The sequence below is a fragment of the Cynocephalus volans genome, chromosome X (assembly GCF_027409185.1).
Source record: "Cynocephalus volans isolate mCynVol1 chromosome X, mCynVol1.pri, whole genome shotgun sequence".
Classification (NCBI taxonomy): Eukaryota; Metazoa; Chordata; class Mammalia; order Dermoptera; family Cynocephalidae; genus Cynocephalus; species Cynocephalus volans.
In genome coordinates, this window is record NC_084478.1 from 153,597,869 (window position 1) to 153,619,283 (window position 21,415).

Here is a 21,415-nt window from a genome sequence, read left to right on the forward strand (position 1 = left end):
CAAAGCACACTTTAAATGGTGAAATGGGGAATATCGTATGCTCCTGGCTGTCCAAGTGTGGTTCCCCAGGACCAGCGGCCTCGACATCACCTAGGAACTTGTTAGAAATGCAGTCTTGGGGGCCGACCCCCATGGTGCACTCAGGAGAGTGCAGCGCTGGGAGTGCAGTGACGCTCCCGCCACAGGTTCGGATCCTATATAGGAATGGCCGGTGCGCTCACTGGCTGAGCGCGGTGCGGATGACACCAAGCCAAGGGTTGTGATCCCCTTACCGGTCACGAAAAGACAAAAAAAAAAAAGGAAAAGAAAGAAATGCAGTCTTGGGTCTATCCCAGAATTACTCAATTAGAAACTCTGGAGGCGGGGTCTAGCAATCTGAGTCTTCTTCGAAGCCTTCCAGGGGCTTCTGTTGTGTGTTTAAGTCTGAGAACCAATAGTGTTTGCAGTGTTTTCCAAAACTCTCCGACTACGGAATCTTTTTTGTCTTTCATCAAAGATGCAGCAAGACTAATAATTTTCTGCTATAAGGAATGCTACTGAAGTGTCTGTGTGTGCATGCATGAGTGTGTAACAAAGATATGTGAAAGTGTTGGTATTATCACTCGTAGGGAGGTTTCTTTGAGGACTATTTACTTACTGATTTATTTAAACACCACCTTTTGTTAAAAACAACTTGAGGCAGCTCAAAAAGAATGCTGGGAGTAAAGGATTCTTCTTGGCTCTTTTGACCTCTTCCTATTTATGCCAGGCCTTCCTGAGATACTAAAGTGCTGATTTGTTTATTATAGCAGACCTACGCTATTTCTTTTGAACAATACAAAAGCAAAACCAGCAACCAGAGTAGTCACTAGCCAAACCTTAAATTTTCATGGAGAAAGAAAAAGACAATGCACTCTTTTTCTCTATTGATTGAAAATTGCTAAGACTTAATAGGGAGAGGTGGTTTGAGTGTCTATTGGTGTTTAAAACATGGTACGAAAAGCTCCTTGTCCAAGATAGGCAGCCAGCCTCACCCATGTAGGCATGCTTTAGAGATCAGACAAGATGAAGCAGGATGATGAAAGCTTAAGATGCAATCACAAAGTGACTGGACTGGGTCTGGCTAGGCTGAGTTAGGAGCTCTTGTTGGATGTGGCCCCAGCATCTTAGGAATGGGCCATCTCCCCTCCTTGCAAAAGCATGCTGCTTTGGGCCCCAACACCTTTATTGTGCAGATACCCTGAAAAGTACCAGTCAGTTAAGTTTTACCTGTTCCATCACTCTTCCTATAGAGGGAAGCACTCTTTGCCAGGCAATGGCAGCTTTGGGGGGCTACAGAAAAGTCATCAGCATTAAAGAACATTTACATTTTCCTTCAGCTCTCAGAGGTGGAAAGGACTTTAGATATTTAATCCTGTATATTCTCTCTACAAAGGAGAGAAATGAGGAACAGAGAGGAGAAAAGACACTGAATGGCAGAGAGAATACCAGAACATAGGTCTCATTTGTACAATTCAATCACTGAATGGGAATGAGAATTCAGATTCCAATCTGAAGTCCAAGTATAATAATTAGTACAATAAACACACTTTGAAGAGTTTTCATGTTAACATAAATCTCTATACTTATGTCGATTATCTGAGAGCAGTGACCTTACCTACATAATTCAGTGTTTAACTCCAGTTTCTACTATAGTTAATGGCACATAATGGATGCTCAATAAATACATGTTGAAGAATTTTTCTTTGAATGAATATAAAGTGTTTATTCGGTGCGTATTTGGGTATACAACAACAAATATTAAACAACTTTTTTTTTTTTTTTTACTTTTTGTGCACAGGACAGAAAACTGCCTGTGCATGCTATGTCCACTTTTGGAACACAGATTTTAACAATTATTAATGCACAAAATCTTACATATCATGCAACTCTATGCCAAGATTCCAACTTTCTTCCATGCAACAGATATGAAGATCTAAATGGAAACCTAGCTAAGTCTTAAACACTTTTCCAGTAGCAAGTATAATATATGTTGTTTAGGGGTAACCAGTCTTAACATTTCCTTGTACACAATATTCACGTGCCAAATACAAAGACAGGAGGACTCATACATATACAGATAAAACATTTCTTATTTTAACAACACAAAAGACAACAACACAGTTCCACGTTTCCTGTCTTTACACAAGAAGCCACAACAATATTTTAACATGATACACAAATGGAATTAAGAGAAATCTACACTTGAAGATAATCTTTTCTTAAGTTATCTTTACTGACAGGGGTTGACAATACAACTCATTTTCTACGCACAAAGTACAGCATAAGAACTTGACCAGAATACTACAAATCTTAAAAAAAAAAAGAATAAGAATAAAGGTAAAATCACAAGAACACTGTTACCTTGAGCCTGAGATGCCAATTCAGATTCAACCCTGAATTTGGTTGATTTGGATTAAGTGACACAGAGTCAACAGAACCATTGAATTTTAGAAATGATAAAGTTGCACTACACCAAAGTAAAGTACATTTGAATCAAGCGTAGATGGAAAACATTAAGCCAAGAAAACAACACAGTTCACATAATTTTTTTTTGCCCCTACAAAGCACTTAAGCAATTAAGTTTGTTTTGTTTGTTTTTGAAGAACAATTGTGGTCTTTTAAATTTTCTTGACTGGAGAGCAAATTTGGATCAGCATTCGTGCTGTGAAATATTTTTGGTTTGTCATCTCCGAAGTACGTACAAGTGAGATCATGACAAAATTTGGCAGTCCTTCTCCCAGATTTATTTCACTGATAATGCTTGGCATTCTTTTGCACAAGCTCAATCTGAATTATGGGGCTTTAGTATTTATGATAAGAAGGTCTAATGGCAGATAGAATAGTGAACTCTGCCTGTCTGGTAAACGTCACTGACAAATTTGAACTTTTGGGTGAAGGACTGCTAGAAGAATTCAACAGCACCTGGAGGTAAGGTTCTGTTACAGAGCCCTTGTTTTGCCCTCACTGGCTACGTTGATTCATTGTGACTCATGGATTTGCCTCCGTTCAGCACGCCGGAGACACTTCTGCTCTTGGTTGGGGTCCCACTTCCAGATCGGGAGAACTCCGTGAGATCGTGCAGTGACGGCTCCTTGTACATGGCCACTGAAAAGCACATAAAGATGGTGTAAATGGCCTTCAAATGGGTACACCAATGTATTGTATTCTTGAACATTGCTAAGAGAATAGATTTTAAGTGTTCTCACCACAAAAATAAGTATGTGAGGTAATGCATTTGTTAATTAGCTTAATTTAACAGTTCCATAATGTATACATACTTCAAATATCTTGTTGTTGATAAACTCACAAAATTTTTAATGTGTCAGTTAACAAAATAAATTTTTAAAAGGGATAAAAAGAAAAAAAAAATTTTAAAAAACACCACAGTGTATTGGCCCTCAACTTTTCTTCTGGTTACTAGGCTTCTGGGCCTTAAGCCAAACATGAAAAATGCTGCTTTCAAGGACTGAGTAGACAGTGGACTAGGTCAGATTAAGCAAAAGCTGGTCTTGGTACAGTAGAGTGTAAAGAATTTTAGTGCTTAACTTCTATCACTTATAGCTACAATGAAAGGATTATTAAAAAATGCATTTAATTAAGCTCTTAGAAGTCTAGATATGATATACAGGATACCATGCAAGCGAAATATTAAAATTCAAAACAATTTAAAACACTGATTTCTATCATACTTTAAAATGAAACCCTCCCAGATGCTAAATATTAGCACAATTCTTGGTGTAATAAATGGTAAAAAAGACCAATTATTACTATTGTGCTGTAAATAACTGTACTAGCTTATAATTATGGAGTACTGTTCTAAGTTCTTCACATGCATTATCTCATTTAATCCACATAAGAATCCTATGACGTTTCAGTACTCTGATCCATATTTTATAGATAAACTAGAGGCATGCAGAGGTAATAACCTGTTCGACACCTGAATCTATGTAGTCTGGCTTTAGAAAATGTGCTGTAAAACACAGTGCTATGCTGATTTGAACTGGGCAGTCTGCCCCTATTCTAAACCGCTGTCCTAACCTCAGGCTGCTAACCTCTCTGAGGTCTTCCCCTACTTTCTGGCATTTTTCTTTCCCTTCTCTGCCATCTCTCACTACTTCTAATATCCTTATCTTCCACAGTATATTCCTACCCCTCACCCTTTCCAATTTGCTACTAATTTCCTGATAATGATTGGAAAACAAAATTTTTGGAACAATATTGTTGGGCCCTCAGAGAGGGCTAAAAGAGCTTTCCAGTGAGTGTGAAAGTTGGCACACATTTTAATATCTATGTTTCTGCTGAGGGACCATTTTGGCATAATTTGGGGTTCCTGGCTGTCCTAAGTTAGCAATTAAGCTACTTGCACATAAGTAAGGTATTACTACATGTAAATGTACTATGGAAAAATTAAAATCAGGAGAGTAGATGCTATTGTCAATGCCTTAATGTTTTATGATTTTTAATTATTCCCTTAATATATCTGAGTATTATAGAATGTTCGTAAATTTTTGTATAAATGTCTTAATGTGGAAGAATTATGTTCCACTCTCAAGAGCATGATAAAGGACTGATTTAAATTAGTATTTTTAGTACCATAATCCATGGCTTCTACGATATCAAATTTACCTTTCAGTGGTTTGGGCAGAAAATGGGCTGCGGGCTTGTTCTTCTTCACATGGTTGCCTTTCATGATCTCTCCTTCTTTGTTCAGACCCAGATACCACCCTCGGCCTGACTGCTGCTGACGGTATATCATTGAGGAATATGTCACGTAATAATTTTCAAACACTGATTCTTTGAATTTGCACTCAGGTGTGAAGTGTTCCTGCAACAAAAGTAAATAAACCAAAACTCAATATTTATAGCTATGAATTTCACATAGAACCATCCAGTATTGCCTTTTAGGAGTTTGGAACATATTTTGTTAAATCTTCTATGACCAATGCTCTATTTTAATAGTATAAACTAATATCATTGGAAACCAACAGACTATATATAACATTTCACATGATGCTTTAGAAAAAGCCCTAAGTGAAAGTGCTATTGATCAGTAATTACCTCTCTTTGTAATAGGTGATGGGAAAATTAGAACCAGCCACATAAGTATAATATATTGGACAAGAGCCACAGATTGAAGAGACAGGCATAAAGCTGTCACATGGTGCTTTGTTCCATTCAGAATTAAATATGAGAAAGAAACCATTTGGTCCTTGTACTTAATTTGCATGGATTTGCAAGTTGTTATATACTATGGTTGTCAATTGCACAAGTCTGAAACCTGTGTTACAATGCTGGCTGCCCTTATTTCTAAAAGGATGCTACAAAAAGAGGCTACCTTTTACTTTAAGGTAAACCAAATTCATTTTTTTTTTTTAGATCATTGGACCTTGACTTAAAATAGAAAAAAAAAAATTTCCTCCCTCACCCCATCCTTGTTACAGTAACATTTACAAGCAAATCAATATAGAAGCAAGGAATTTATAGTAATTCTAAAGCAGACATGAGAGAGCAGCCCAGGAGACTTTAAACCCTGGAATATGATTTTCTGCCATGTACCTGGCCATGTTTTCTTTAGACTGGGATGTTCAAATGAAGGACTCCTGACTCAACAGACTGTTTCAGGGGGAAAAAAAACAACCTTTTTAAGGCGTGTGTGTGTGCGCGCGTGCGTACGTGTGCGCGCGCACAGACGCACGCCATTACAAATACCCATTTCTAAGACAAATGAACAGTAGATTTTAATCTAAAAGTGATCCGTAGAATAGCAGAGGGTCCATTCGGAGTGAGATATCATGAGGAAAATGCTAACTGAGCTACACATGATGGAGATGGAGGCAGCAATGAAGCTATCAGATTTTCACTAATTTTCTGAGATGTTATCAGATGTTAACTTTTGATAATATCACAAAAAAGAACCCTTGTAAAAATAGTGCAAGGTCTCTCGGACACCAGTCTTTTCCAAATGTCTCCACGGTCTTACCTACCTTCCTTTTCATATTGGATATCACTCTAAGCAATGCACATTAGCTAAGCAACATCTGAAGCACTCTGTCAGTTCAGCAAAGAAGGACACGTTCCTCAAGCCAGGCAGCTTTTCTCTGAAACTTAAGTATTCAAGCAATTTTCTTTTTTCTGGGAATCCATGAACTGTTTCACTCAGTAATATGCCTGATTCCCCCCATCTGGCCTCCAGAGTGCACAAATTGGAAGATCTTTTTGGGTTATTTCAACCTAGGGGCACACTTGATAGATACTCAGAGGACTCACACAAATTCAACCTACTCAAAAAGAAATTGTATTTCTAAGGCAACTGTCACATGGTAGGAACCAAAGTGTTCTATTTATGGGCTGTGAAAACTCCTCTTTGTAGAAATTCTCAGCATAGGGAAAGCCAAGGTATGACTACAAAGAAATTTGACTAAAAGTTTACACGTTTCCTCTGGTGATGAGCACAACTGCATAGAATGTTGTTAAAATTCTTTGAATATTAAAGCACCATTTGGAAAAAAATCTTCATTTTTGGAGGGTCGACTTCACTTTCATTAAAAGTCAGACACCATTTGAAAAGAAATCTGGTGAATAATACACATGATCAAGGCAGGTGATATTGTTTAGCCACATAAACAATGTATGGCTGATCATGGAAGGATGAGATGGTATCATTGCGTGTTCTAAGGCAGGTCTCGAAAAGGGCTGCATTTAATGTCATGTGTTAGATAGCAGCATTTATTCATTCATTTAATACACAGTTTTTAATGATCTGTTATGTGCTTGGATGGTGCTAAAAATTCATAGGTAAATAATATGTGGCCTCAGACAGCTTACCATGTATTTGTACCCAAGTGACCTGAACACAAGGTGTGCTACCAGAAGTACAGAAAGAGGGGCATACAGGAGGAGATAAATGAGAACAGAGGAAGCTAGACCGAATTCTGATTGGGAGACTGGGAAGGGCTTCACAGAGAGGATGTCATTTTAGCTGAGCCTTTCAATACAGAAAAAAGGGAAAAATATTTCAAGCACACACTTCCTCGGACCTTCCACGTTTCCTGTGTTCCCTGTCTCAGTAACTGGAGTCCATCGTCCGGGCTGTTACTCACACTTAAAACTTCAGCGGACCTTGAAGTTCATTCACATGCTCTCTAGTCTATGGTCTGTGACCTTCACGTTTCATTCCCATTGCCACTGCTCTAGTTTGTGCCCTTCTTACCTCTTCCCTGGACTGCTGTAACCACCTCCTAACTGCTCTCTCCTCTTCTGCTGGCAGATTTGCCTTCCTAAAGCAAAGTTCCCTTCTTCAGAATCTTACAATGATTTTGCCTTGCCTATAGTAAAAACAACTTGATGTGGCATTTAAAAATCTCCATATTTCAGTTATTCCAATGCCGTCCACTGTCATCCTCCACCACAGAACCATGTGTGCTTATGTGCCTTCATAGATGCCATTCCTTTGTGTTTTTTTTATCATTCTTCTATTTCTCCATCTACTTGTTTTCTTCTCATTCCTCAAGGCCTAGCTCAAATATGACCGTTTCTGGAATCTTACAAGGGTTCTTCGAAACATTCATGGAAAAACAGAATTAAAAGGGGATACAAATCTTTCCATAAATGTTCTGAAGTACCCATATATACGATCTTTCCCCAAAAGAGCTGATTACACCCATATCTGTGCTCCCATAAACTCCGTCTATATGTGTGTAATTAGCTGCAGATGGCAAGGAATTTGTCTTATTTCCAAATCTACCTTCCCCCCGTCAAAAATGACTGGTCATACTGCCAAGCACGTGGTAGGACCACTCAATTATTGTTTATAGAATTTGAATTTCAGAGATTCAAGATTAAATATTAAATTCCAGGACTCAGAAGTATCAACCAGTAAAACGTCCGCAGGGTATTTTCTTAATATCATATGATAAATATCATCTGTATGTAGAAGGAGGCTGTCATTGCCTGGACAGATCCTGCATGCGCAATTTAATATCTGTTATGAATTACATGGCATCTACAACGTTCAGAGGAAAAACTTGGCAATTGTTACAACTATTGGAAAATGGCAAGGAAGGACTCAATGAACTGAATACTCTGTCACATCCTGGCAATTTCTTAGTCATCACCACTAAATTTGGACTCAAAATCTCAGTAGAGAGGAAGGAAAAATGAGGCCAAAAAAAGAATGTTGAAGCAACCAAAGGAGTGTTCTGTTCTCTGTGTGTGACACTGTCATTTTATACAGTGTTGGAATGAGTAGGCAGAAAAGGTTTGATTTTTTTCAAATGTGGAAAAATGTGAGCATCTCACCCAACACAGCAAGGTCCACCAAAAAGGGCATGGGTGCAGTTGTGTCTCTCTATGCCTCAGCAGTGATTCATATAAATAACAGCAATTGAACTTGGCCCAAGCAAGGAAAGCCCTATTAAGAGCAGACCAGGCAGACATACTAGTATGCCAAGGAACCAGCCTACTTTGATTGATCTGGAGATGCTCACCAGTGCTCTGGAAGAAGGTAACATAGTGATCTTGATATATAGGAGGCACTAAATGAAGGCAGCAATCACTGTGCTCTGGATTTAATAGGCACTAAACAAATATGTGCTATTATAATGAATGAATGAATGAGTTAAAAAGATGGCATGTATTCCTCCCTGCATAGTCTCTAAGAATTTACTTGGCATGAGTACAAAAGAAAAGGTGCTTTATATCTTGTAACCTTTTTGCATTGATTTCTCTTAAAAGTTGTTTACTTCTCTTGCATATTTGTATTTTTTCAGAGAAATAATGTCCTTTTAGTTCATGAAATAATCAATCTGTCTCTAATATCTTTCCTCTGTATAATCATCTCTATTCCTCTTAAAGTTAAAGGTTTGTTTCTTCTCGGTGCATATTGAAACTTATCTAAGGAATCCATACCAGTTAGTTGTAATGATCATATTTTGGGTAAGGAACAGGGAATCCACATTTAGAACACAAATGGATCCAGGAGCAAAATCTAACACTCCTTTTTAATAATTTACTCACACTATTAAGGGGGAAATAATTCTTTGGAGGTTGAAATATCACTAACAAGAAGTAAACATTTGAAACCCTAAACATCACATCAATAGAATGTACTGGGGAATTGTGACAGCTACATATGTTAAGGTTGATTGCCCTTATCAGGGCATATCGGACCTCCACACAGATTCTGATAGGCAAGTGAAGAAGGCATTAGTGCAATCAGTAATGTTGGATATATGCAAATAACCACAACAGCCAATGGTGTGCCAGAAAACATCTTTGCCCAGATCACAGGCTTGGGACCAGTGTAAATTCCTATTCTCTGTTACAATCAGAAGAAGGAACAGTGCCCTGGGTTGCCCCTGGCACCAAGGGTAAAGTATAGAGAGAGTGCAGTGCCTCTTTGGCTTTCTCAGGTCAGAAGACGTGTGTGCTGTGATGGTAGCTTCCCTGAAGGGAGCCAAGTAAAGGCCAAACCAAACGCCTTCCTGATTAAAATAAGTAATCTAGTAAACATAGGCCTTATTAACAGGTTTTTTCAGACTTTTTTTCCTGCTCTTGTATTTTCAGCTATGGTTCCATGGATAGGGTGGCAGTGTTTCATTTGAGTCCATATCTCAGCATGATGGGAAGCTTTGAGGATTGCCATGTAGACTGTAAATGTTTCCTTTTAACACATTTCTCTCAAAAGAAATATTTTTTAAGTGGGCAGCACTGATTGCCTTGGATCTAGAGAGAGGAACAGTCTACATAAAATGGCAAAACTAAGCCCCTAGACTGTCGAACAAAGCCTGTGATAACAGGACTGCACGTTAAGTATAACGTTTCACATATGTGTATGTTACGCCAAGTGCACAGATCCTGGTATAGATTAATGTTTCTCAGTATATTTTGTTTTATTCACATATAACATTTTTTAAAGTAGGTACCACAGAACACCAAAATGAAAACAGTTTACAGATATATGAGTGGGCATTTAAAACAATGCTTGATAATAAAGCTAGAAACACATGATTTCTTCTTTTCAGCAGGTTCTATAAACATATTTTGACTAATCCACCTTTCCCTTTAGTGCTCCCACTTCCCTTTCCTCCCCTCCTCTCTTCCAGTCACATCTTCGGCAGCCTGATCATCCAATTAATTTAACAATTACTGCCAATAGCAAGGGACACTCTTCTAATTCTGAGCTATGTTCTGATGATAATTAATTTTCTAGATTTAAAGTGAGCAGGTTATTTAAGCAGGTCTAACTTGTGTGGGTCAATTATTCCCCAGCCTAATGAAAATAATATGCAGATTAAAATTAGATTCTCAACTCTGTTAAAAATTTTTAAAAACTGGAATATTAAAACATCAATCATACCCATGGGGGTGACACTGTAACTACCTATATTCTCTATATAGGCTTACTCATCAGTGATTTCAAAATCCAGTACTAATTATTACATTCAGGACTTTGATGTTCTCTCCCAGGGTATATGTGATGTGAATGAACTTCATTATTACTGAGATCAAAGCATGGGAAGAGAGAGGTTGGGGAAGAGGGAATCAACACTGTAGCTAAGCAAAATTATTAATTCATGATAAACAGAGTATGGTTTATTCACTCAGATATTCACTGGACTATGAGATACTTGAGGGCAGCTCCTGGTATAAGGTCTGTCTTATAGTAAATGATCAATACACATCCGATGAAATAAACAGATAAAAAAATGGAATGTCATATGAAGAAACCTGGGAAGCTCCCTTGCGCAAATCTGAAAAAGGGGTAAATGTGGCACTACATTTTTCAAATGAATAGAAGGCTGTTTTAAAGTAGAGACAGACAAGTCAGAAATTGCCTTGGAGGACAGAAAGAGTAAGTGATAAATGGAGGAAAGTTGCCTACAGATAAATGCAATTGAAAACACTGGAAAGGAAGAGAGGAAGAGGAGGGAGGGAGGGAGGGGGAGAAAGAAGAAGAAAAGGCAGAATAATAAAGACAAAACAATGTTTAAATTGCAAGAATAAAGAGATTTCCTGGTAACCAAGACATAGGCATGAAAGTTATACTCTTAGTTTTTGGATCTGTAAATAGTTAACTGTTTCGATCAAATTCTATTAGCCTGATTTTTGTAAAATAGTAAAAAAAATCTGCCAGTCCTGCTGACCTTACTGGATTGTTGTATGAGGACCCAATGAAATGATGTATGTGAAAAAAATCTGAAAACCGTAAAGCTCCACAAACATGAAATGTGGGATTACTTCTGATAATACATGCTCAGAAAACCAGGGCAAAATAAATTCTCTTTTCTTTCCAAGGTTCTTTTTTCACTATGAAATCAATTTACAAAGAAAGGGCCTGGCTATGTGTGTTTTATTAACATGGAAGAATATAAATTCTGCCAAAAATTAGGACTGTGCATGAAATACACTTTGTGTTTAGTGTTCTTTTCCAAGCTTGGTTCCCAGAAAACTGTTTTGCCTCCTTTCATTTTTCATTTCTGTCTGCAGTAGGCTGAAATGGCTGCAGTGTTTCAAGCCACAGCACTAAAGAAATGAGGTGCTTAAAATGGGCTTCGTGAAATACCACACCACAAAATGACTTAAAAGTATGCATGTTAATTAGCAACCACTTGTGAAGAAACGCAAATTATAGTTAAGACTGTGCACATGGGACTATTTTTCTTCATATGTTTACAATGAAATTTCTTGGTAGCATTTTTATCTTCTAAGATATTTCATAGACATTTTAATTTCCCTTATGTTGACCTCACAAAATATGCCAGCACAGTATTGCTTTCTCTCCTTAATTCTTCACAAACAAAAAAGAGAAAAATACTAAAGGGCCTGTCAACCAACAGCCTGTTCAAAATAGAATTAGGACTCAGAGATGACCATATTTTAGCCTGGGAATTCATTCAGTCCTCTCTATTAGGTTGTTCTGGATTTTCATATATTTCTATAAAGCAGTGTCATGCAATGGATTATTCAGAGCTCTCAAATTTTACAAAGCAATTTGTTTTATAAAACACACTAAAATAAGCTAGAAAAAAGAATAAGACCAAACCAAACAAGAATAATACTTCCCTTACAGAGGCTAAGAGGGGTTATTTTTGTCATAATACCCAAATTATATGATCGAAAGGCCTCACTAAGCTCCAAGCCTGGTCAGCAAATACATTTTGAAATGGAATTAACTTGCTGTGATTCATGACAAAGAAAAGGGATGGGCCACATGTCTTCAAGACTGTGTGATTGGCCCCAATGTCAGTCTGACCCAACCTTCCAGAAGAAAATAGATTGTTCAGGCAATCTAATTAGGTGGCAGAGGATGTACTTCATTTCACACATAATATGTTCCAGAAAGATTGTGTGAACAGTAAGTTATATTCTAAAAGTTACTAGGGGATCTCACTGTTGAACAGAAATCTGTGGAAAAGGTATTTTTTTTTTAAGTGCATATTTCTCTAAGGCAAATAACTCCCTAAATATTTTCTGTCTATTATGTGTATTAACTCTGTATATATGCTTTTTTTAATGGCAGGACTGGCCTATGTATTTTTAAAGGTGAATTGAATAACAGATATAATTTCTACAAATAAACCTTCTTGTCTTTTAGCCAGTTAGTAGAATTCATTTGTGTCCACTGGATAGATATTCTCTGTTGCTATGAAGCTTTCTCATTTGTGGCAGTACTCCCCTCTCATAACTTCAGAGTGGGATCTAAATCTACATGCAAGAGAATGAGTTCTGAGGTACTTGTAGTCAGCAGGATATGCTTAGTAGATTGTATCTTTTTAAATAGCTGTTGCAAACATCTGACGGAAAAAATTTCAGAGATCCAACCAACATGCAAAGGAGAAAGGTTCTTTCCTCTTAGATCAATTGAAAAGCTCTAGCAAGGCAGGTAACCTGTTAAAAATAAAATCATACCAAGGTGGGTATATAGGATGTTGTAGCATTTAAGGAAAATGCGAAGATCATAATTTTGATTTGCGTTGGACAGTGGGTATGTTAAATTTGATAGAGTGTGTCTCTGCAGAAGACAATAAGCAGGAGTCTGCTTCTTCAAAGACTTTCAAAGAAGACTTCTTATCTTTTCTCTTGCGTAGGTAGGAAAGCAATGCTAGACAATAGCGACTGCTCAAATGGAAGTCACACTAAAACATGCTTTCCACCGCAAAAGATAAAACCTGGTATCACAGGGCAAGGTGCAAAGGCCTCATCTATAAACCAAGGAGAATGGTGTCCCAGAGGGCTACCAGACTGCTGCATCACATTATGTCTGCAAACTGTTTCTGAGGCTATGAAGCAATAAAGAGAGGAATCTTTCCATGAAGACAGAGCATTTCTACTCTCATTTGCCCCTTGAAACGAGCTAAATGAAAGGATGCTAGTGGCAGTAACATGCCACGAGTCTGAATGGAGGAAGTCAACTCATTAATTTAAGACCTAAATGGAAGAATTCATTCTAACCTACTACTTATTGAGAGCCTACTGTGTGCCAGGCACTGCAGCAGGCCCCTTTGCATACAGAATGATCGGATTTCATGTCGATAACACCTCTTGGTAAAAACTTCAGAGTGAATCTACATCCTTCTGGACTGAGAGGAGAGTTCCCACCACCTCAGCAGGTGAGAAAACCACAGGAAAGGAGCCCTTAACAAGCTTAACAAGTCATTTCTTTATCAACTCAATCACAATTGCACCTTTTCACCGAAAGAATAGTTACTGTGTAGACAACAGCTACAATGTCAACTCCCTTCTAAATGTGCAGTTCCAACATTTGCTGAAGGTTCAGCCTTTCCTCTATTTGTGTGCCCTGCCCCTTTGAACACTGAAGCACTCCATTCAAATCTGCCTCTTCCACGGTCCAGCCTTCTGACTTTAGGCAACTTATGTGTAAATGCTCAATGACTACCAGATCCCTTCCCCTGCCTTAACTTTCACCTTTTGTGACAGATGTGGTCTCTCCCCCACCCCACCCCAACCTGTAACAGGGATTAAAACTAGTGACTGTCAATGAAAACAAATGGAGCAGAGAAGCACCTTCCCATTTCTGTGAGGGGTTAATGTTACACATTAATTGTATGGGTGAGAATCGCTTACAGTAGTGATTCCTTTTCAAGAGTACCAATACATAAGCTTTCGATTTAGAGCTTAAAATACTGTAAGATTCTAAAACTAGAATTACTATAATGTGTATCTAAGCCCAAATGATATTACAGTATAATGGGCCAAATGACATTTACATGTCTTATTTTAATTACTATGTTGCAAAAAGTACAACATCATTATCTTACTTCTTTTGTTCCAAACCACTGTTTTGCTAGTTCTACTATCATTAATGTAGGTTACTGATAAAAAACAATAATGAAAAATCTAATAGTATCTTATGTTAAAGCAGTGCCTACTTTTTAAAAGTTTTCTACAACTGCTTTAACAGTTATGGCATTCAAGTGACAGGTAAGGGACAGTTTAATAAAAATGATAGCAAAGGTAATGATTATAATGGATTTTGGTAGCCTTTTTAAAAAAAAAATTCTCTAAAGAGCTTTTTTTAGAGTCGAAGAAATGGAACCAGAGATGCGAATGCACTGGAACCTGGCTTTAACACTTTCTGCCGGAGAACAAATCCAGAGCAGGGAAGTAGCTGGAATCTGTTTAAGGTAGGTGGTGTTGCCATGTGAGCCCTTTATTTTAAGGCAACCTGATCTCTAAGATGCTCCTGGAGCTCCAGTAGCCCTAACTAGCCCTGGGTTCTGGAGGGAAGGAAGCGTTTCACCACAGAGCAGAAGCCAAGCCAGCCAGCCTGTCTCTCAGGCCACTTCTTTCTACACCACACCAGGCAGCAGCTTTCCATTTATCTTATGTAAATCTGTCACGTTATCATTTTCCTGGATCATACCATGAAAAGTTCATTTTTCTATTGCAAATTGCCCACGACTGAATTTCAGCATATTTTGAGTTTTTTCTTTCCAGTGACTTTCTCTCTACCATAGAAGTTTTTAGGGGATGACCCCAGAGCACCTTGACTGAAACTAGGCTTGTACCTCTTTAAGTGCAGATGTGGATAACAAATATAAAAAGAAATACAAATCAATCTAGTGTGACAGAAAGAGAAACAGAGAGACAGAAAAACAGATAGCATAAAAAGACAACAGATTGAAAACAAAGTAAAAAATATGCTTTGTTTTTCTCAATTCTATAATCCTGTGGGCTTTGAGAAATGCCCCCTCCCAAAGGTTTAATGGGGAAGGTGGGAAAGCAAGTTATTTCCCCTCTGTTGGAGAGGATCTCTGTTTCCTGTCCAAACTCCCAACTGTGCTCAGAGCTCAAGGTGAAATCTGAGAGGACACCCAGGATGAGTTATGTTTTTCTGTAAAGTTAGTATCTACAGAGGAACCAGAGAGAGGAGTAAACCTATTTCTTCCTGGAGATTTTCCTATGTGAAATGTACATCTATCTCAGGAGAAAGAAAAAAAAAAAGTCTGGTCTCTTGAGAAACTCAGGATTTGTGCAAAGTAGTCCTTTGAAAGTTTATTAAAATAAGACTTTGAAATATGAATGTCGCTATCATAAAGTGAATCACATTTTCACAAGGGACATCTAATGCTTAGATGTGTAGCTATGTTGCAGCAGACAAGATCACAATCCCTATTTATGACCAAACTGCCATCATCTGTGATGCTGTTTATTATTATTTTCACCTTATATTATGGTTATGTAGAAACCACTGCAGTGAAGCCAAAATTCTAAAAACGCAATGCGTTACAGGAGTGTTTGGACAAAGTATCTGAGTACAATTCATAACTGAACTTCCAGTAGCTTAGATTAAACTAAATTTGGTTTGTTCTGTATTTCCTGAAATGCTGAAACATTTTCAATTAATATTTTCAAAAGGGTGACATTAAATTTTGAAATAAGCAAATTATAGTTTCTTATCAAAATATGCAATTTAAATTTTTTCATATTTGTTACCTATCACCATAGTTGAAAACACAACGTGATATTATAATATAAACTATGAGAATATATAAAAATGATTAATACTTCATCAGCTTTGTATAACCATTATGTATTTGGAATAATTTTCAGCTTTCATTTTTAACAGTGTGGACTGTTAAAGTATTTGCTTGAGAATGCAAAATGCATAAATTATCCCTGCAGGATGCACTTAAAATTTAAGGTAATTATATAGCATAGAACTGGTGTCAAAGAACTCAAACAAAATAAATAATTCTACAGTCACCCTTTAAAATGATTATTATTCTGTGTTACCAGTGATCTTGATCACTAAAAATCCCTCTCTTTACAATTACATTCACATGATGAATTTTTACTTTGTTCTTTTACCATTAAGTTCTTACAGCTGGCTCTGAAAATTTGCATGCTGTAAAAGCTGAACTAGACAGCTAGTAGAGATGAATCCTCCAGTTAAATTCATGCTGCGAACAGCACCGTAACACTCCCTTATTATATCTTATCATTGCACTTTTATACTAAACATGCATCCAAATCAAGTCCTATTTTTTACATTCCTCCTGCTCAAAATCTTTTAATGGCTCCCTGCTGCCTACAGGATAAAATCTAAACTCCCTGGCCTGGCGTTCAAGGCCCTCCACAATCTGGCACCTGCTTTTCTACAACTTTAGCATGAGATTCCTCAACTCAAGCCAGATTGGAGAAATAACCAGGATGAAAAGTAGCAGAATATTTTTCTTATGAATGGAAAAATAACTCCTACAAACCAATTACTGTGCTTCAGAGGCTGGGATATTCACTAGTTAGAGAGCGAATCACTGGGTCACAAGGAATACATAAATAATCGCTCACAGATTTTTCTTGTGCTTTGCATTATTACTTTTTTAATGCTGAAAAATGACTTGCACTTCTTGAACATCCTAGCTGTCTCATGTCCTGATTCTGCATACTGTAATTTAGCAGGCAGTGTGTTCGTGCAGGGGCTGCCACGGGACCTGCAATTCTTTGGGGGCCACTTGCTAATAATCAGCACCTCTTTTCACAGTGCACAGAGAGAAAGAGTCAAATGTCAGCATGTCAGAAACCTCCAGGCTCAGCTTTGGCTAGAATGCAAAAGCACTTTGCAATTGATTATTTTTGAAGACTTTTCACAGCATCAAGAAAGAGGGTAATGAAATTGTATCTGAACAGAAGGAAGCTAAATTATTTATCTCATACTAATTTTTACCAGATGGCTGGTGATGAAAAATCTATACTGGCAAATATGCTGCATATATTACCTTAAATATAATCAAGGGGGTTAAAACTTTAAATGTTCACAATATATTTCTATTTAGTCTTATGGCTCACATTGATTTCCTACAAAGGTTCTTCTAAGTGCCTGTGATTGGCATATAATAAATCGTGTCACCAAGTCACTATAAGGTTCATCATCTATTCATGAATCATATCAGCAGTTGACGGCTTCTTTTTTCTAACCTTTCAGATATAATAAATTTGGGGTGTCACTACATGACAGTGCCTACTATACCGCTCAACAACAGGAGGATGCACACAACACTCCTTCCCCAAGAGAAATAGAAGGATATGGCCCTCCAGGGAGAAAAATCTCAGAACTAAACTCCCTCACTTGGCTTCAGGCAGAACTGGTTAAATGCTGACTTCCAACTCAAGCACAGTCAGTTGACAGAAAGGTGACGGCTGTAAGGGAGACAGGGTGTACCAGATGTACATCCTTTTCCTTTTCTGCCCAAGTTATGTCTCCAGGGGGAAGGTTGGGTGTGTCCAACGTCCAATTCTTCCCTCCCCGTCCCCATCATGGATCCATTTTTAAATTTTTTTTCCTTTGAAACTCACTAATGGGGAAAGGAGACATGAACCTGTTCTTTGATTGACTTTCAAATGCCAATAGTTCATGAAAAGAGAGAAGAAATGTTGGTTCATATCAGATGAAACATTTTCAGATGAGCCTAGCTATTCTATACTGTTTTCTAGGTAAAGCAGGTAAAAGTTCTGGTCCCGGAAGGGAACTGGTTTGTGTAAAGAATCACAATGCATGATTTTCCTAGAGGGTAAGAACTTCTCTGAACAATATATTTATGTAATGTTTGTTGTTTTGCAGAATGTGCAGTATCACTTCTGGCTGACTTATGAAGACCAATTATCCTATATGACATTTTATGGGGCATATACCCATTCAAGTCAACAAGGATTTCTTAAGTGCCTATCATGTGCACTGCTTTTTCTAAATTAGACTCTGACAATATGGTGCTTAGCACTTTGGGAATAGCATGTGCCTTTTTCAGACAGCTGTCCAAAGAGCACATTCAGGGTCTTAGCCTAAACTCCTGCAGTATCCCAAAGTGTGTTCTTATACTGAGAAGACAGCAGACAAAAACTGAGCTCTACAGGCTACATGGACCAAGCAAGATATAACCCTTCTTCGGGTAAATCTCTTCCTACTAGGATAACCTGATTGAGCATTTAGTCTATTCCAAAAGGATTCATTTGGTAATTTCATCTGTTATAGTTAAGTGTTCTGTTAGCAGCAGCAGCTAAGCATTTACCAATCTCTGAAAACATGTGACTATCCTAGGTCAAGGTATAGATTAAAATTGAAACAGCTTATGTTTAAACCAAAAAACCAGATCCTTCAGAATCGCACATCAGAATGAACAAAGTTGCCAATGCGAAAGAACCTACAAGAACATACAAATCATGCATTCTATGACTAGCTAAATATGATAAATATGAATCAATTTAATCATATTGAACTAAAATTGATACTGTGCACTTTATGCCAATATAAGATAAGAAGGCTCCATTTTCAAGTCACCTTACTGCATGGTAAGATTACTAGTACTTTGATCACCAAAAGCAACATGCTATAAAACACAGACACTTTGGTGTCACTGAAGTTATACTTTCTGCATTTCAGATCTACAGAGGGAATATTTACACAAGCCGTATATTTCTTAAAAACCACCGGGAAGAGGAAGGAACAGGGGGACCATAAGCCAAATAACCAGAATAAAAGACAGGATGAAGACTGAGTAAATATGAACAGAGTTTCACAAGTCACAGCCTTGGGGGAAGCGCCAGAGGCCATGCCCAGTTTTTGGGGACCTTGCTAATTTTCTAGCATTAGAAAGAAAAAGGAGTAGACAAATTAAGCACGTGTGAAGCCGTTAGAATTGGGATGTTTAACTCTGTGCAAACACATCAAATTCTGTGTGCAATTCCAATGAAAAAGCAAAGGTATGGACAGACAAACAGCAACTAGTCATTGGAGGACAGACAGACACAGGAAGTGTGAGAACAGCAGTAGATTAAATATTTTTCTTAGCAATACTACCTCTCTATTCTTCTAGATAGTCTCAATGTTCAGCAACAGTTGCTTACTGTATTTTGAGTAAACCATAATAGGTTTGATTTTCCCTGGGCTTGAGTAAGAAGCTAATAGTAAATTAGGTGCTTAGGAACGTGCCTTACTTCCTTGAGGCCACTGACCCACGATTTAAGGCATAATATGCTTTCCTTGGTTTAGGAAGATGTTCCTGACTCACTTCAGTGGGAGTTGTTTTTGCTGCACTGCTAATGACTGGGTTAAATGAATATACTTGTTTTTTTCTTCTTGTAGTATGGGATGGCCTGAGCTAACTATACCTTCTTGGCAATTCCACTGTGACCCACAGAGCAAATGCCCATGATGTTTGGTTAAAGTTTGAGGTTCATTCTGTGGCTGTGGAACAGAGCAAAGTCAATGAGACTACATGGGGCGGAGCAGTGTGAACTCCTTGACAGCATTCCCTTATTGACTGCGTTGTTTGGCCACTAGCACCATATAAGACATACTTGCAGTAAAACATTAATTTACAACATTAGGTGGATCATGTAGCACCTCTATTCAACACCTTCCAGTGGCTTCTCATCTCACTCAGAGCCAAAGTCAAAGTCCTTTCCTTGGCCTATAAGATCAAATGTGATCTGACCCCCACTACGTCTCTGCTCTCACGTATCATTTGCACTCTTTTTCACTTTACATCCATCACACTTGCTTCCTAGCTTGTCCTGTGAACATGCCAAGCGTATGCCCACCTCAGGGCCTTTGAACACGCTGATACCTCTGCCTGGAATATTTTTCCTACAGATATCCATCTGAACCCTTCCCTCTCATCCTTCAAATGCTACTTTAACATAAAGACTTCCCCCTGTATTAAAGATTATCCCTTATCTCTCAGCACTCCCTATCCCCCTAGCCCTGCTTGTTTATTCTCCAAAGCAAATTACATATTAATTTGTTTGTCTAATGTCTGTCTATCCCTTCTAAAACATAAGCTCCATGAAGACAGATTATGTTTTGTTCATTGCTGTATTCCAGCATTTGGAACAGCGCCTGATGCTCTGTACTCATGCCATAAAATTTTGCTGAATAAAAGGATGGATGAATCCTAGTGGACTGGTAGGTTGAAGAAACAAATTATTACAGATTATTAAGATTTCTGCATAATTATTAAATACTTAGACTTGTCATAAAATATTTAGGCTCCTATTGAGGTACAGTTATCAGGGCTTTAATTTTCACTGTGGTTATAAACTGCATAGAAATTATAAACCAGTATCTCTACCCAAAGAAAAAAAATAAACCTTTACTAATAGTCTTTTGAGCTAAACATGAAAGGCTACTCATAAAAAGGTAGGGCAAGATGAAAGGAAATAGCTAAAGAGAATACCTTTGAAAAGTGTGCCAATAGGTAATTAATCATTGAAAGCTGCAAATCCTGATGGCTAGTAAATTTCAAGGGCTTATGTCAGTAATACATGAAAGTGAAATCTCAACATATTAGAAATGTCAATTCATTGTGGTGAACAAAAGAATAAATGAAGAATACATCTTTCCAAAGAAAATGCTATAATTTTTGATGATTTACTTAAAGTATGTTAAAGATTAAAATATTTAAAAAATCAAGAAAAGATTAGCTAGGGACCTTAATTCAGATGTGTTTTCCAAGGAGACTTAAAACCTGGCATCACTCATGCTTAAACTGCTCTGTGTAGAACACAGGTATGCCAAGCTGATCATATACAGTATAGAATGGTTCATAACTTTTTTTTTTTTGCTGTGAATATTTCCCAAATTTCCCAAAACAAAGATAAGGATTTGTTTTTTCTAGAAAGAGGGATGTTAAATAAGAAATAAATGCCACAATGTGCTAATTAAGTACAATGCTATAAAAAATCACTTCAGTGCCATAATTCCAATGTTGTTTAGAAAAGGAAATAATTTGAAAGGAAGCATAGTGAAGGAGAAAGAAAAAAGAATGGTTTGAATTGTGAATTACACTTGATATAAACAAACATTTAACTTTGTCTATAGCAATAAATGCAAAATGTAGCATCATGTCACTCACTGACCAGCCAGGGTTATGTGAGG

General features: G+C 37.6%; 1 protein-coding gene across 2 annotated transcripts in view; it reads right to left on the reverse strand.

Moving 5' to 3' along the window:
* Positions 1-1,759: 1,759 nt before the first annotated feature.
* FGF13 (fibroblast growth factor 13) overlaps positions 1,760-21,415 on the reverse strand; it is a 513,728-nt gene continuing 494,072 nt past the window's right edge. For both annotated transcript variants that reach the window (XM_063083445.1, XM_063083446.1), the window contains 2 exons: positions 4,648-4,846; positions 1,760-3,126 (listed from right to left, as the gene is read on the reverse strand). In XM_063083445.1, the coding sequence (XP_062939515.1) occupies positions 2,990-3,126; positions 4,648-4,846 (336 nt within the window). In that variant the 3' untranslated portion in view covers positions 1,760-2,989. The remainder of the gene's footprint in view (positions 3,127-4,647; positions 4,847-21,415) is intronic.